Source organism: Nycticebus coucang, chromosome 17, assembly GCF_027406575.1.
Source record: "Nycticebus coucang isolate mNycCou1 chromosome 17, mNycCou1.pri, whole genome shotgun sequence".
In the NCBI taxonomy this organism is placed as follows: domain Eukaryota; kingdom Metazoa; phylum Chordata; class Mammalia; order Primates; family Lorisidae; genus Nycticebus; species Nycticebus coucang.
In genome coordinates this window covers 50,597,376-50,614,408 of record NC_069796.1, presented here as the reverse complement: position 1 = coordinate 50,614,408, position 17,033 = coordinate 50,597,376, and the positions used below count along the sequence as shown (strand labels likewise).

Below are 17,033 nucleotides of genomic sequence, written 5' to 3'. Positions count from 1 at the left end.
CAAGCACTTGTTGAGTTTAACTAGACAAAATGCATCTGAACCAGAGGTCAGCAAACTTTTCCTATAAAGTTTAGTAAATCTTTTAGTAAATGTTTAGTAATATTTTAGGCTTTGGCCTCTATCCAAAGCCTAAAATATTTACTTTTAGCATAAAAATTAAAGCCGGTTTCTACTGCAACAACCCAGCTCTGCTGTTGTATCATGAAAGCAGTCATAGATAGTACATACAAGAATGAGCATGGCTGTGTTCCAGTAAAACTGTATTTATAAAAATAGACCAAAGCCTGAATTCGGTCCATGAATTGTGGTTTAAGGACCCCCTAGTCTTAACTATGAGACCGTCACCAATTCCAGCTTCTACTTCCAGATTTAAACAGCCCCTAAGTGCAGATATTCCCAAGAACTATCCCCAAACCTTTCTATCAGTCCCTTCCCCAGTGCTGGCATTAAAAGGGGACATAAGAGTTAGAATTCATCTGTACTGGGTGGCGCCTGTGGCTCAAGGAGTAGGGTGCCGGTCCCATATGCCAGAGGTGGCGAGTTCAAACCCAGCCCTGGCCAAAAAAAAAAAAAAAAAAAAGAATTCATCTGTACTGTGTTCAGTTTTTTAACACTGGTTTTTCCAAGGCCATGTATGAGTGCACACACAGGTAGGGTTATGTGAGGAAGTGTGTACACATATGTACATGTATGCATGTGTGCATAGGACCAAGGGTGCCTACAATAGTGAGCAAATGCACATCTGAGTTTACATTCTTTTTTTTTTTTTTGTAGAGACAGAGTCTCACTTTATGGCCCTGGGTAGAGTGCCATGGCATCACACAGCTCACAGCAACCTCCAACTCCTGGGCTTAAGTGATTCTCTTGCCTCAGCCTCCCGAGTAGCTGGGACTACAGGCGCCCGCCACAACGCCCAGCTATTTTTTTGTTGCAGTTTGGCCGGGGCCGGGTTTGAACCCGCCACCCTCGGTATATGGGGCCGGCGCCCTACCAACTGAGCCACAGGCGCCGCCCCTGAGTTTACATTCAAGAGAGAGTGTGAAGGTGTGAGGGTTGAGCCTTGAGCCCGTGTCTGGAGCATGCGCCTGTGAGCAGTGGGCATTCCACCCCTGCAGCAAGGTGCCCAGGCTGCCCAGCCCCCACCTGCCAGAGCGGGTCCTTTTCCTCAGAGAAGATCTGGAAGTACTTCTGGGCCAGCTGCACAGGGGGCAGCGTCTGCAGCCGGAGGTTGGTCCAGGAATGCAGGAAGCGCACCAGGTGCTTGAAGGTGTACAGGCCCAGGCGGTCATTCCCATAGTTGGACAGGTGTGTCATGAAGATGCTGATCTGCTCCACGGGAGGGGAGGACAATGGCAGGGGCTGGTCATCTGAGCCACCCTCCCCTCACCTCTGACCCTTCTGACCCTGCCTAAGCTTGCAGGGCTGCCCAAAGACCAGTGTGAGGTATCCTGGGGCCACTGACAGACTCGCTGCATGGCCTTGGGCTTGGCTTGACATGGAAGCTATTTCTGTTTTATTTTGTAAATGGGGGGGGAAATAAGAAATACTCAGTCCTGGGCGGTGCCTGTGGCTCAAAGGTGTAGGGCGCTGGCCCCATATGCCGGAGGTGGCAGGTTCAAACCCAGCCCCGGCCAAAAACTACAAAAAAAGAAATAGTCCATAAAGATAAATAACAGCACCATTTGGTACTTAGTATTAACAAAGTATGGATGATTATTTCCATTTTACAGATAAGAAAGAGGTCCAGAAGGGTCAAATGAAGAGTAAAATACACACATGTACATGAGTATGCTTATGTGTGTAGCAGCACCTACATCAGCATGTATGTACACACAAAGATTAGAAAGGAAACATGCCCTAAAATGCTAATACCTTTGTATTAAAATTAAAAAAGCAAGCTCAGGGGCAGCGCCTGTGGCTCAGTGAGTAGGGCACCGGCCCCATACACGGAGGGTGGCAGGTTTAAACCCAGCCCTGGCCAAACTGCAACAAAAAAATAGCCGGGCATTGTGGTGGGTGCCTGTAGTCCCAGCTACTCCGGAGGCTGAGGCAAGAGAATCACCTAAGCCCAGGAGTTGGAGGTTGCTGTAGCTGTGTGACGCCACGGCACTCTACCGAGGGCAAAGTGAGACAAAGTGAAACTCTGTCTCTACAAAAAAAAAAAAAAAAAAAGCAAGCTCAGATTCGTTAGTCAAGGTCACACAGCAGAGGCAGGACAACAGGTCTCCCAACCACCAGGCCCTCACTGGTGCCTCTCCACCCTTTCCTGGCTCCAGGAAGGCTGCATCAGCCACAGACTGGCTGTCTAGCAGTCCCTCTATACTACCAGACATGCTAGGGAGCACTCACAGGATTGAGGAGCACAGTGAGGAAGAGTTCGCCCCCGTTGATGATCTTATCCAGCTCACTGGAGCCACCAGGGTACTCATTGTAGAAGATGGTGTGTGTGAAGAGGCCACAGGTCTGCCGCGGGAGGACCTGGGGAGAGGGTGGGTGAGAGGAGCTCTGGCATCTCCAGGTACGGGTGGGAGTGGGAGGACCCTTCCTTAGGAGAAGGGCCCGGGTGCCTCCTCAGAAAAGCAGCCTCCATGTGGCCACACGGCCCTCAAAGACTCTCCTGCAAGACAGCCTGCAACATTCCCCCAGGCAAAGCACAGACTCTTCCTATTTTACAAACTTCACTGCTATTCTCTGCACAAAATGAGCAGGCCTAAAAGTAATAGAATGGGAAAGTTTCTGAAAACGTGGACTTTGCAGCAAGAATCATTGGTCCTCTCTATAGCAGCTCCTGGTTGCTCCTTGCAAGCCCTCTCACAGCATTAGAACCTTGCCTAATGGCCCTTGTGGTCACACTCTGGCTTAGTATTTTTATTGTCTGTCTTCCCTCATGAAACTGTGGGCTCTGAGGGAGGACGGAACAAGCCTGCCTTGTTACCACCTCAACCCCAAAGCTCACACGAATGCCCAGTATTGAGGTGGTCTGTGGGTGGGTGGATGGATGGATGGACAGATGGACGGATGAAGCCACAAACCTTGCCTTCCCACAGATTCCCATCCAACTGAGAACAACTCATCCTTCCAGCACCCTGGGCTAAAGTCCTTAAAGTCATCCTCGACTTCTCTCTCTCCCCCACACCCTACCCCTCATCTAACTCACTGTATCTAACTAATCTAAGTCGAGAACATGACCACATCCCAAAAATGTGACCTGGACCAAGCCACTGCCGCTTTTTATCTGGAAGACTATAATACTTCCTCACTGGTCCCCAGCTTTGACTTTTGTCCCCAACAGTCACTGCTCCATAGAATAGCTGGAAAGATGGAAATCTTTTTAAAAGACAAGTCAGATTGTGCCGTTCAAAACTCATCCATCTCAGACTCAAAGCTGAAGTCCATCCATTGGCTGGCCTTATGTGGCCCTAACAATCCGGCACATCACCCCTCAGTCCTCGTCTACTCACCTCCCCTTGCTCACTGCCCCAAGCCATACTGACCTTCTCACTGGCCCTCAAACACACCCAGGACAGCCCTCCTTAGGCCTTAGCACTTGCTGTTTCACTGCCTTGGATGCTCTTCCTTATATAGCAGCACGGCTTACTGCACACAAAGGCCTGCCCCGGCCAGTAATCTCAACACTCCAGGAGAGGCCAAGGTGGGAAGATCACTTGAGGCCAGGAGTTTGAGGCTTCTGTGAACTGTGATCACACCACTACTCTCTAACCTGGGTGACAGAGCAAGACCCTACTTCTAAAAAAAACACAAAATAGCTCTTCCTCTCTCCCACACTCCTTATCTCCCTTCCCTGCTGACTTCCACATGACATTTATCCCATCTGGCCATTATATACTTTACACATGTCTCCTGCCACTAGCATGTCAGATTTACAAAGGCAGGAACTTCTCTTGGTGTTAGGTACTTCCAGGTCTCCAGTGTCTAGAAGATGGACAGATGCATAGTAGCAGCTCAAGAAGTATCATTAAATGAGCAAACGAATATAGCAGAGCCCTGTCCTCCAGCCTCATCAGAAACCCCTTTCAAGAATGCTCACTCCTCGATCCCCTGTCATAAAAACTAAGAAGGAGCTCATGAAAGGGGCCAGACTTGCAACCCACCTTTCCTGTGGAGGACAGCCACAGATGCCAGAGGAGGTAGCAGGAACTGGTCTGGAGCCCCTGAGCCAGCCAACCAAAGCCAGGCTTCTCACGACAGTGCATGGGTGCACGTACATACCCACACACCCCTACAGGTATGCCACCACTCTCCCACCTCCAGGGCTGCCAGTGGCCCCCTCACCATGATGCTGTTGTGGATGAATCCGCGACGGTAGCGGGCCGGCTTCAGGTGGGGGTACTCCTCTGTGCTGGTCACACGAATGCTCCACACCTGCTTCCAGGCCTCATATAGCTGTACGTGCACAGGGTACACACCCGAGTGATGGGGCGCCACTGCGTACCCCATGTCTGTGGGAATGCCGTGCTCCTGGGGAGAGGATGACCAGGGCAGGGTGAGCATGGGGGTCCTTCCCCTTAAGCCTTAATCCCCCTTGTAGAATGGGAGAGAGAAATCAGAGGCCAGATGCTGGGCAGCTGGTCCAAGGCCTCATGGTACAGATGAGGAAGCTGAGGCCTAGGAGGGAAAGAGATGTGCCCAGAATCTCAGAGTGACTCAGACTGGCAAAGTGAGGGTTAGAACCCAGGTCTCCTTCCTCTTGCCCCAGTGCATGTGCCCTGCAGTGCAGAGGACTAGCACCCAGTAGTGAGGGACAAGGACAAGGCCTTTTCCTGCCTCCACTCGGCTGGTGGGCCTAGGCTAACCTACCTTGCACCCAGGGCTCAGTCCTCGTCAAGCACTCTTCCAGCTTCCCAGAGCCTCCCACCTAGTAAGGGTGTGGGCTCAAGAGACAAACAGTCCTGGGATTAAGTCCTGACTGGACCTCTTAGGACTGGTGTGCCTCGATCTCTTATCTGTAAAGTGGGGCTGTTCTCTTGAGGATTCGAGGAGAAAATGGATATAAATGCAGTTTGCCCGGGCCCTGGCACAGAGATATTAGTAAAAATCTGTCAGAGCAAACTGTGAAAGCAGCAAGAGGCTAGCAGTCCTGACCCCCAGCACAGCCCCTAGCCCACCCGGCTCTGCCCCATAGGGAATCTTACTCACGACAGCGAACTTCTTGTTCAGGGCCATCTGCTCGGCCAGCACAGACTGGTTGTGGAAAAGATGGGGCTGCATGTGGCTCCACATATGGGGGAACCACCAGAACTCCTTCACATACGACAGCAGCAGGTCGTCCCCAGCATCCTCAGCATCAGTACCTGTGGCCCAGCACAGGTAGCTCAGCCCAGCCCACTGAGCCATGAGGCCCCCTACTGCGGGCCTGTAATCAGGGGTGGGAGCATGTGCCCAGAAGGGTCATTGAGCCACAGCATGCAAGCAGACAGAGCCCCAGCAAGCCCTAGATTCTAGTCTAGAACATGCCCTTTACTCAGTGAGGGGCTTTAGCCAAGACCTTCTCCTCTCTGGGCCCTTGGCCCCATCTGTACAATACAGGGTTCAGAGTTGGTGATTTCAAGGGCTTCTCCCACCCCTGATGTGTCTGCTCTGATCTTTTTCTAATGACCCAACCCGGGTCGCTTTGTCTCCTACCTTCTGATTCATAGAGGCTCTCGGTATGGATACAGGACGCCGAGGTGTAGGCGCACGTGTACACACACACCCACAGGTATGTCACCTCCCTCCCACCTGGCAGCCCACTCACCATATATATCACTATATTAAGGGTTACGAATATAAAAAGCAAATAGGCTACACAGGAGCACTCCTATTTGGCTTGGGGGCTATGTTGCCTATCCCCCATCCCCTGAATTGCTCACTAAAACCATTTTGCCTAGAGTTCAAGAGAGGCTGTCCTCACTGTGGCCTGAGCAGAAGGAATGGCCACTGCAAATGACCAACTCATGGGCTGTTCCCTTCTGCACAGTCCTTGAAGGGTAGCAGATCAGTAACCTGAGAGCCCAAGAGAGGAAGTAAGGCATACCAAACAACCTACAGCCCTCATCCTCAACCCTGTGACTCTAAAGCAAATTCAGGTCACTCGTCATCCTGGGGTAGGTAGAAATACATGGCATCTTCACTTTCTGTGCTATATGTTTCTGTAATTTTTTAAAATTCAGGCAGTTTCTTTTATAGGAAGAAATAATACAAATAACTTTAAAATGTGGAGGTTAAGAAAGAGAAAAGAAGGACTCCTGGGACAGCCGGGAAGGCCAGGGAGGGATCGGTGGAAACCACCATTGTTCTGGCTGCTGTCTGCAGTTGCCTTGTCCCCCAGTGGCCTCCACCTAGGGCTGTGACTGCTCTCGTTGGCTGTTAGCTCTGCAAGGCCAAAGGAGGAAAATCTGCTCCCAAGTAGGCTGACAGGCCCACCTGTTACCGTCATGGCACTGTGCTTTGAGGAGCCCCTGGGAATTGCTAGTGAGGCAGGGGCAGGCCCACCTACCTGTGTGGAAGAATTTCCCTGAGTAGCCCAGGTTGAAGGTGAAGTTTGGGATGTGTGTGCGTAGCTCATTCTGCATATCAAACAGGGCCTAGGGTAGACAAAGGAGAAAGAAGGGAGTGGAGGGAGGCCAGGAGCTCCCTGCTGCTCCTACTGAAGGCCCAGGAAGCACTCTGCCGGGGGCAAAAGCCAGCTACAAGGCCAAGAGTCAGTGAAAAATGAAACCTTGGGGCCCGGGTTTAAAAATTATGAATAATGTTAAGAAGGCAATAGCACAGAAAGAGGGAAGGAGGGAGGAGGCCTTGGTGTGTGTCACACTTTATGGGGACAAGATATGATTGCAAGAGGGACTTTACCTAACAATTGCAATCAGTGTAACCTGGCTTATTGTACCCTCAATGAATCCCCAACGATAAAAAAAAAAAAAAAGGAGGAAAAATAAATAAATAAATAAATAAAAAGAAGGCAATAGCAAAGCATTAGTCCACACATGGGCCCTTCTGAGCACAGGGCTAGGTGACTGCATAGGTCATACCCCTGTAAAGCCAGCCCGGCATCGCCTCTTCCACTGGGCCTCTAGCAAGAGGAGACCTAGACCCCAGCCTGGCTCTGCCACATGTCTGTGAAAAAGGTTCTCTAAACCTTTGTTTCCTCAAGTGTAAAATAAGGATGATGATATATCCCTCTTGGGGCTCTTGGGAGAATTAAGTGAGATACTCCATGTAAAACTGTTTAACATTGGGTGGTGCCTGTGGCTCAAAGAAGTAGAGCACCAGCCCCATATATATAAGAGGTGGTGGGTTCAAACCCAGCCCAGGCCAAAAACTGCAAAAACAAACAAACAAACAAACAAAAAAAAACAACTGCTTAACATTTAGTAAGTGAAGAAAAATGGTAGCCATTGCTGTATCTGTGGTCACCGCCGCTGTGAGCCTGTGTCTTCATCTGTCAAATGCAGAGGATTTCTCCTTGCTGGTGGAAGGCAAGGCTGAGGTCAAAGGATCATGACCTTTCCAAGGATGTACTGCATGCCTGGCAACACAATGCTCCCATGTACAGCACACCAGGACTTTGCAAGTCAATGAAGGGATGTTGACACTTGTTGAACAAACTGACAGTTATACTCTGGGGTTAAGACTGCCCAATTCACAAAGCTGTTAAGAAACCTGTACGAGCCTGCTATCACGATACTCTGCAAACTGAAAGTCCTGGCCATACACTGGCTAGGGAACATGCATGCTCCACTTGTGTGACCTGAGCAAGTTACTTCACCTTCAGAGCCTCAGTGCTCTCCTCTGTAAAATGAGATTCATAACAATATGCACCTGCCAGGGCTACTGTAAGGACCAAGTGGGGCAAAGCACAGAGAGGGCTGAGCACGGGGCCTGGTGCTCACCAAGCCTTGAACAAGCGGCTGCTGTTGGTATTAATCAAATTGCACCATAGCCAGAACTGCACAAGCTAAAGAAATGACATTCACGACTGAGAGAAGGGCTCAGTTGTATTCTGATCTTGGGATTAAAGAGGAAAACACTCTTCTTTCTGCCTCACAGTGATGTTTAAGGCACAGGAGACTGTGGTTGGGGCGGCCCTTTGCAGTTTGAACTGAGCTGAGTGCACAGTAGAGGGCGCCTCTGTTTACATTTTTCTATTTGCATTCTATTTTTCTATTTGTAGATTCTATTTATATTCTTCTACAGAAATGGCTCCAAACTACTATCATTCCTCACATTTTAAAAATGGGGAAGGCAGGCATGGTGGTTTACACCTGTAATCCTAGCACTCTGGGAGGCCGAAGCAAGTGAATTGCTTGAGCTCAGGAGTTGGAGACCAGCCTAAACAAGAGCAAGACCCCATCTTGATCAAAAATAGAAAAGAAAAAAAATTGTTTTAATGGAGAAAATAAAGAACCAAAGAGGGCAATCCAGAGTTCACATGGGATAGAGTAAGTCTGGTAGTCTAATTTCCTCATGGGGCCAACTCCAGACCACAGTCGCACCTGGACTTTTCCCAGATAGGCAGCAAGGACCTAGGTTCTATCAGGAGAAAACAAGGTTGGACCACTGGAGGGACAATCATACATAGAAAACATACCAATCTACTTTTCCACAGGTAAGTCACGGCAGTGCATGAAGACAGATCTAGAAGGCTAAAATTTTCTTTAAACAGGAAAGCCCCTGAGGGAATGAAATCTCAGTGCATGAAAACACGGTGCATGAAAACACGGTGCATGAAAACAGACTAAAGTGACACTGTCCAGTCCAACCGAGGCCGAAGCTGGAAGACTGAGCCTGGCTGTCTGAACACCCCCCTAAATCCCACCCAGCTAGCCAGGCACCCCTGGGAAACCACTGGATACCAGGAATGACCGAAAACCTCCCATGTACCCTATCGTTTTACAGCTGAGGTTCAGACATGGAAAGGGACTTGCCCAAGTCACCTAGTCAATCAAGGTCAAATTGGGACTTGACTCAAATTAGGTCTTGACTCCCTGGCCAGTGTCTTCTCCTCGCTCTGCTCTTTTCCTCTGGAAGTCTAAGGAAGAACAGAGAACTCACTCCTCACAAAGGCAGGGTGATGAACACCACCAGGACCTTCCTTCCAGGCCCCATGACCAAGTCCTACCAGTGATTTTAGGTGGACAGAGAACACAGCACCAGCAAGCCTGAATAACTCAGAGAGAAAAGCATGCCTCTTAAAAGTCTCTTTTTAAAGCCTCCTACTAACATCAAAGAGAAGTCTTGGTTTGGTGCTAATACGTTTCTAACACTTGCTAATCTCCCATAAGAGAGAACAGGCTGTCAGCAGGCAGCAGAGCCTCTAGAATTTAATCTTCCTATTTTGTTTTCACTGGATTTATTGTTATGGTTGCCCTCTATTTATGGTGACTGATCCTGATTTCCCATTTACACTAGGATGCCATCTCTGTTGCAAATAACTTTAAGTAAAACATTGAATAGATGGAAACTGTACTTTAAAGATTGCTTCACAGTCTTAATTTGTAGGCTTCCCTTTCACAGTGATAGTTGACATGTGTATAAAATGTTTGCAATGTGCTATTACATATAGTTTTGTTTGGTAAACACTTTTTGAATTAGACATGTGCATCCTACTATCTACATATACCTCAGTTAAAACATGCCTGATGTCCAATCTCAGCTCTCATTCTTGTTTTAAGAGCATTGTAGGAGCTGTAACATTAAAATAAACTTTTTCTTTTTTTTTTTTTTAGAGACAAGTTCTTACTCTGTCTCCCAGGCTGCAATGAGTATGATTGCTCCCAGAGTGAGCAATCATAGCTCACTGTAACCTCAAACTCCTGGGTGTGAGGGATCCTCCTGGCTTAGTCTCCCCAATAGCTGGGATTATGGTGAGCTAATTTTTTTTTTTTTTTTTTTTAATTTTTTGTGGGGATGGGGTTTCACAATCTTACCCAGGCTGGTCTTGAACTCCTGGCCTCAAGAGATCCTTCCACTACTGTGGGATTACAGGTGTAAGCTACTGTGCCCAGCCATAAACATTTTTTTTTTTTTTTTTTAATTTCAGTGTGCTTGTTGTTCATTCTTCTTTGTTTGAAGTACTCCTTTTTTGTTGATTTTCTTTCTCCTGCGGTGCTGGCTGTTTTTGATGTTGTTAGTAGAGACGGGGTCTTACTCTGGCTCACTGCTGCTCATACGGGTCTTGAACCTCTGAGCTCAGGCAATCCACCCGCCTCGGCCTCCCACAGCGCTGGGACTACAGGCGTGAGCCACCACGCCCGGCCAACATTTTTAAGAGTTAAAAATTACATCTAAATTAAAAGGTGGATAAGTAACACCACATAGCTCTTATCTTTGTGTTTCAGTGACTGGTTCTCCTCTTCCATAGACTGACATCTGAACTCTGCCTTCTAGGTGTAAAATTCCTCCATAGTCAATACATGTGCTTAAATAAAATGTTAAATAATACTTACTTCTAAAAAGACAATTAATAAAAACCAACTGCCTGGGGTAGGGAGTAGGGGTAGGACTTTACTTTAAATAACTAACCACACAGGGGAGATACAGATCAGGCAAAGCCACGAAGGCCTTGCCATACCCGGGCCAGCACCCCCCAGCCATACCTTCACATCCTCCACCTTCATGCGCGTGCCCTCCTTGCCCACAAAGATATCATCAATGTCCACCAGGATGTAGCGGTCCAAAGGCAAAGAGAGGCGCTTCCCTGTGAGGAAGGCCACAGCATCAACAAAGACGAGCTTGTGCAGCCAGAAGTTGAGGTTGTTGCCAAACAGCACGCGCTGGATGCCGTCGTGCAGGCCCAGGTCCTGGACCACGGTGGCGTGCAGTGCAGCGTGCAGGCCGGCATCCGCGCCCAGGTGCGGTATGGACTCGGACGAACGTGTCTTGGCCAGCAGTACTGGCTCGTAGGTGGAGTGGTTCGACTGGAACACGGTCCAGTCCTCCCCGGGCAGCACCCCCTTCTCCACCTCGCTGGGCCGCGTCACATAGAGCAGCGGGGACTTGGGGTTGATGCTGCAGTCCTTCAGGCCCAGGTTCGAATGCAGGAACAAGGGAAAGCCCTTGAGCTGCGCACTCAGCAGGCTGTTCTCGTTGGCCTGCAGCCAGGGTGGGGTGGTAGGGGTGGGGAGGGGAAAGACACATCAGATCAGGAAGCCCAGGGGACACAGAATCTCACAGGTAGACCAGTAACAGCAAAATCAACAATTTCCACCAACATTCATGGAGGGCTCACCATGGAGGGCCCTGTGTTCCCCTCTCCCACAATAATACACTGGCGACCACACATGACTCATTTACCAAAGCCTGGCACTGGATTCCGTGCACTTTGCATGCAGGAATGCTGTCAATCCTCCCAGTGACCCCGTGACAGAGGTGCAGCCATCATACCCATTTTACAGACAAGGAGATTGAAGCCTGGAGAGGCTAAATCACAGAGGAAAGTCTAGCAGTCAAGAGCAAGGACTCTGCCAGACTGCTTGGCTTTGAACAAGTTATGTTGCCTCTCTGTGCCTCAGTTTCCTCTGCTGTAAAATGTGGCTAAGAATAGTAAATACCTCTAGGGTGGTAGAGGATGATCAGTATTAATGCTGGCAAAGTATTTAGAAGGACCAGTGGCACGATCAATTACTCATTCAAGTTTTCACATCAGCCTGGTTATCCCAATTCACAGTGAGGAAACAGAAGCTTGGAGGGAGTGCTGCCCTTGGAAGCACAGTGGTCATGAGGAACCATGGTTTGCACACAGGTCTAATGCCCACATACCAAACCACCAGGGTTGACCCCTGGCTGTGGCCACACAACCCTTTCTGTAAGAGAATTCTTAATGTGGATGCCAACAAAGGAAAGGTGTCTGCCAGGGGGTGAAGGAGCTCCATAGCATCCCAATCCCCCATATTTCCCTAGAACCCCCAAGGCCACCCCCTCACAGGAGTCCAGCTCCCATACTCATCCAGCCATTGCTGGCCATGGTGATCTCTGCTTCCCTTCTCGTCCCTGGGCCCCCTGCTGCCCAGCTCCCTGGAGATCTGCAGACAGTGCCCACAGCCCAGTGGAAGCTACGAAGTTCCTCTTCCCCAGGCTCACAGCCCCTGTTCCTTCATGCCCTCCACCCCCTTCCTCATCTTCCCAGCCACATGCCTCTGGAAATGGTACAATTTGTCCTTGTGCCAATTCCATTCTGTTATCTTGGCCTAGTAAACTCTTGATCATCCTTTAAAACTCAATGCATGTGCACTTTTCTTTTTTTTTTTTTGCAGTTTTCAGCAGGGGCCAGGTTTGAACCTGCCACCTTCAGTATATGGGGCCGGTGCCCTACTCCTTGAGCCATAAGCGTCGACCCATGTGCCCTCTTCTCTGCACTGGCTTCCTTGTGACCACTCTAAAGCCTCATAGCATTTCCTACCTCAGCTGCTACATCTTCTGTTCAAGGTCTCTCTCCACACCAGCCTGTAAGGGTGTGGACAGGGACTACGTTTCTATTTTTGGACCCCTTGTGCCCACCACAGACTTGGTACTCACTGGGTGCACATACAGCTTGATGAATAACTGAACTTTTTAAAAGAATACAAGAGGAACAGATAGGTTCCCAGTACCTGGCTCATGGTAACTGTTCAATACAGGTTTTACCTGTTCATTCCACAACTATTCCCTGTGCCAGACATTGTATTAAGTGTCATTGACAGTGAGAAAAAAACGGATGAACCCTAAAGTCAAGCAAAGAAGAGAGGCATCCATAAAAATCACAGAATAAACATAAAACTTCAACGTAGCACACACTACACAGCTTCATAGTTACAGAAGAGTAGATTAGGCTCGGCGTCTATAACTCAAGCGGCTAAGGTGCCAGCCACATACACCAGAGCTGGCATGTTCGAATCCAGCCCAGGCCTGCCAAACAACAATGACAACTACCACCAAAAAATAGCTGGGCATTGTGGGCAGCGCCTGTGGCTCAAAGGAGTAGAGCGCCAGCCCCATGTACCGGAGGTGGTGGGTTCAAACCTGGCCCCGGCCAAAAAAAAAAAAAAAAGCCAGGCATTATGGCAGGGGCCTGTAGTCCCAGCTACTGAGGCTGAGGCAAAAGAATCACTTAAGCCCAAGAGTTGGAGGTTGCTGTGACGCCACAGCACTCTACCCAGGGCAACAGCTTGAGGTTCTGTCTCAAAAAAAAAAACAAAAAACAAGAAGAGTAGATTACTGGGTATAGTCAGTTGGCTCAGGAGGCAAGTGAATGTACCTGGGACTTTTGAGCTAATTTTAAAGAACAAGTAAGCATCTGACCTAGGGAAAAGGTAGGGACCAAGTTCCAAGTGCAAAGGTCCTGTGGAAGGAGAGGCCTCAACATGATCAAGGAATATCAAGAAGCTAGCAGAGTGATAAAAGGGGGAAGGAGGAGATGAGGCAAAAAGGTCAGTTGGGGCAGACCTGTAGGACCCTGGAAGCTTGACATGGCAGCAGGAAGCCATCAAAGACTTCATCAAAGGGTTCTGAAGCCTGGCTTGACAGGTTCCAATTTGCATTTTTAAAAGACGTCTATGGAGTGGAGCAAAGCCAGAGGAGATGAAGGGCACATAATGAGTTTGGAGAGGGAGGCAGGGTTATGTGCAGGGCCCGAAGGAGAGCTATTCAGGGAAGCACTGTGCAAGGGCAAGCAGCTGAAAGGTGAGTGGGGTTAAAATCTCAGCTGAGCCTTGTGCCCTGGTGCAGAGCTGCACCTGTCCAGAAGGGTGCCTGTTACTGCTCTCCATGCAGGAGTGCTTTTCCTACCCCCCAGAGAGGCTGTACAGGACTCTGACCTTGTAAACTATAATAACTACACATGATTCTCCCAACACAGGAGTATCTTTCAGCTCCCCACCCTGTCCCTACCAGCCTTGGGGTGGGCCCCAGTACAGAGCTTGACCCTTAGAAGCTACCTCCCTCGGTGGGGTCTTGGTGTGTGACACACCTTTTGGGGGCAAGACACGATTCTAAGAGGGACTTTACCTAACAAATGCAATCAGTGTAACCTGGCTTCTTGTACCCTCAATGAATCCCCAACAATACAAAAAAAAAAAAAAGAAGCTACCTCCCTTAGCTCCAGGCATCCCATGACCCCAAGCCAGCACTGGCCAAGGATGGGAACTGCTTGGGCTACAAAGTGGTAAAAGCAGTGGGGGCCAGAGACATTTTAGGTCCTGCCCATCACCTGCTAGGCCTTAGATGCCACACTGGACCATGGGTGCTAAGGGATCCCATTTCAAAGCCCTGACCCTGAGCTGACTGCCAGACACCGGCAGCCTAGCCAGCTGCCCAGACACCAAGGAAGGGAGAAAGCCAAGTCACTGATGGCCCACCCCAACCAGGAAGGGAGTGGAGAGCCCTGGCATTGCAGACGCTGGCCTGTACTGCAGGCCTTACTCAAGGAGGGGCAGGGATATGTTCAGAGTGGAAGTCCCTCCCATTCTGCACCCCTGAGGAACCCCTCAGGAGACACCAAACCTTCTCAATGAAGTCACCCAGGCAGAGGAAGAAAGAGCTCCAATTTGGGAATGGGGAGGTAGAGATCTCATCTAGCACAGACTTCACTATTAACTAGCTGGACGACTCTAGGGACCCCGTATCTCCTCTCTGGGCCTCAGGCTGCCCATCAGTCAGTTTATCTCACGTTATCTCCTGCAGTTGGTTTAGAAGCAACAAGCTTGACCTACTACAGGTTGAGTACCTCCAATCTCAAAATCCAAATTGCTCCCAAATCCAAAATTTTTGAGCACCAATATGCCCACTGGAGCATTTCAGATTTTGGATTTTCAGACTAGGGATGCTCAACTGGTAAGCAGAATGCCAACATTCCAAAATTCTTCTGGTCCCAAGTATTTTAGATAAGGAGTACTCAACCAGAAGCCTTGTCACTCTGGAAAAGCCATTTAACTTTTTGAGCCTCAGAGACTTACCTAAAAATAAAGTACCAACTTCATGGGGTAGTTGTGAGAATTAAACACAATCGTGTCTGAAAAGCAACAAGCTCAGTGTCTGACACACAGTAAGTGATCAACGAAAGACGCCAGGTAGCCTCTGCTAGACTCTGCCAGGTGTGCCCCAGAGCACCTGTAGTTACAAAGTTGACATGTGTAACAATTTCAATAACTGAGGCTCCAGGCGAGGATGACAATTCCTCCCTCCAGGACCTCACAGGGTCACATACTGGTCAGGGCGACCAGACAGACAGGATGCTCTCCCACTGTGGCATTTGCTGACCTTGGAGATGACAAAATGCGATGGCTGCCATCTCTCAAGCTGTCCCAGGTACCAGGCACTGGCTTAGTGCTTCACAACTATTGTCTTATCTTTGACACAGCCCAAGCAGGCAGGCGTTACAAGCAACCCCACTTACAGATGAGTTGAGTATCCTGCTCAAAGTCACTCTACTTCTAAAGGACAGGAAGATGTGAACCTTTCTAGACTTTTCAGCCCCTGCTCTTACATTATCCTGGAAATCTACTGTCAGTGAGAACTGGAAAATAAGAGTCTTCAGATCCCTGGAGTCCACAAACACTCCCCATTTGGCAAGCCCCAGGCATAGCACCAGAGCTGGTCTTGCAGAAAGAGCCCAAAGATGCACCTTCAACACCAGAGGGCATTTTTCTGAGACCGAGTCTCACTATGACACTGTAGAGTACTATAGCGTCACAGCTGACAGCAACCGCCAACTCTTGGGCTTAAGGGATTCTCTTGCCTCAGCCTCCCAAGTAGCTGGTACTACAGGTACCCGCCACAATGCCCAGCTATTTTGTTGTTTTTTTGTTGCAGTTGTCATTGTTGTTTAGCTGGCCCAGGCTGGGTTCAAACCCGCCAGCCTTAGTGCATGTGGCTGATGCTGCAACCACTGTACTACGGGCACTGAGCCAGGGGGCAGGCATTTGAACAGAAAATCACAGGCCGCTGCTCAAAACCAAGGAGGGGTCTTGTCTTATGCAACAGGGTAGGAAGAAGACAAAGTCCTGCAACAGCCACTGACCCCAGAGTGAGACTCTGAGCATGCCCCTCCCCTTTCTGGGCCTTCTGTTCACCTGTAGAGCAAGAAAAGGGGGCTAGATAGGGCCAAATGCTCATTGCACCAACTCTGCCTGAAGACTGTAGCCCTCTGTGGAGCACTGTGCACTGCCTGTGGCCTCTAAATGATATATGAGGCTCCAGGACTCATCACACAGTGGTAAAGACTAAGGCCTCTGGAGCCAGACTGCCTGGGTTCAAAGCCCAGATCTATACTATCAGAGGTGTGGGCTTAGGCACATTTCTTAGCCTCTCTTAAATCAGGAAGCTAGCCATCTGCCATGCAGGATAGTTTATTGGCATGAAGTGAATTAATTCATAAAAAGCATATCGACAGCACACGGCACCGAACGAACACTCAATAAATGTGGCCATCCTGACATTTTCCAGGCCTGGGGCTCTGAACCAAGCTTAATGAAGTTCATGGCAAAAAAGAGTATAGAATCCAGGAGAAAAGAGAAAAACAGACAATGAGACAGTCTGACTTGATGCCACTATGAAGCCATAAACCAGGCCAGCGTTCCCCTGAGGGTGCTCTGTGAAAGAAAGGGTTTTGTGATCAAGCCAGTTGGGGAACAAATCTCAACGGGCTGCTCTATTGTGGGACTTCTAAGGGCCTTCAGTTTCTTGGTTCACGGTACCTTTTCAGTGGCAGAGCTTCCTGCTGCATTAGGGCATGAAAGAACATGCTGGGAGAAACCCTTCACTGGAGCGGCCCCCTCCCAGCACCGAACACAGGGCCCAGTGCACAAGTCAACCCTGAATGTTCAGCATGAGTGGGCACCCACAGTGGGCACAGCCACCTCTACGCATGTCCTACTCAGCCTTTCCTCACTCGTGCTGAGCAAGAGGCTCCTTTAGGACTTGTGCACTTCCTATTTCTTCTGCCTGGAAGGTTCTTTGCAGGAAGAGCTACAGGGCTCCTCCCCTCTCTTCCTTTCGGTCATTTAACAAAGACCCTTCCCTGGCTTGTTCTATCAAAAATAGTGTCTAGTTCCCACACCCAG

The 17,033-nt window shown here is 49.3% G+C and overlaps 1 protein-coding gene across 4 annotated transcripts in view; it reads right to left on the bottom strand.

Moving 5' to 3' along the window:
* NDST1 (N-deacetylase and N-sulfotransferase 1) overlaps positions 1–17,033 on the bottom strand; it is a 67,078-nt gene that overhangs the window by 15,450 nt on the left and 34,595 nt on the right. For all 4 annotated transcript variants that reach the window (XM_053566341.1, XM_053566339.1, XM_053566340.1 and 1 more), the window contains 6 exons: positions 10,596–11,090; positions 6,497–6,584; positions 5,158–5,312; positions 4,294–4,479; positions 2,350–2,478; positions 1,144–1,326 (listed from right to left, as the gene is read on the bottom strand). In XM_053566341.1, the coding sequence (XP_053422316.1) occupies positions 1,144–1,326; positions 2,350–2,478; positions 4,294–4,479; positions 5,158–5,312; positions 6,497–6,584; positions 10,596–11,090 (1,236 nt within the window). The remainder of the gene's footprint in view (positions 1–1,143; positions 1,327–2,349; positions 2,479–4,293; positions 4,480–5,157; positions 5,313–6,496; positions 6,585–10,595; positions 11,091–17,033) is intronic.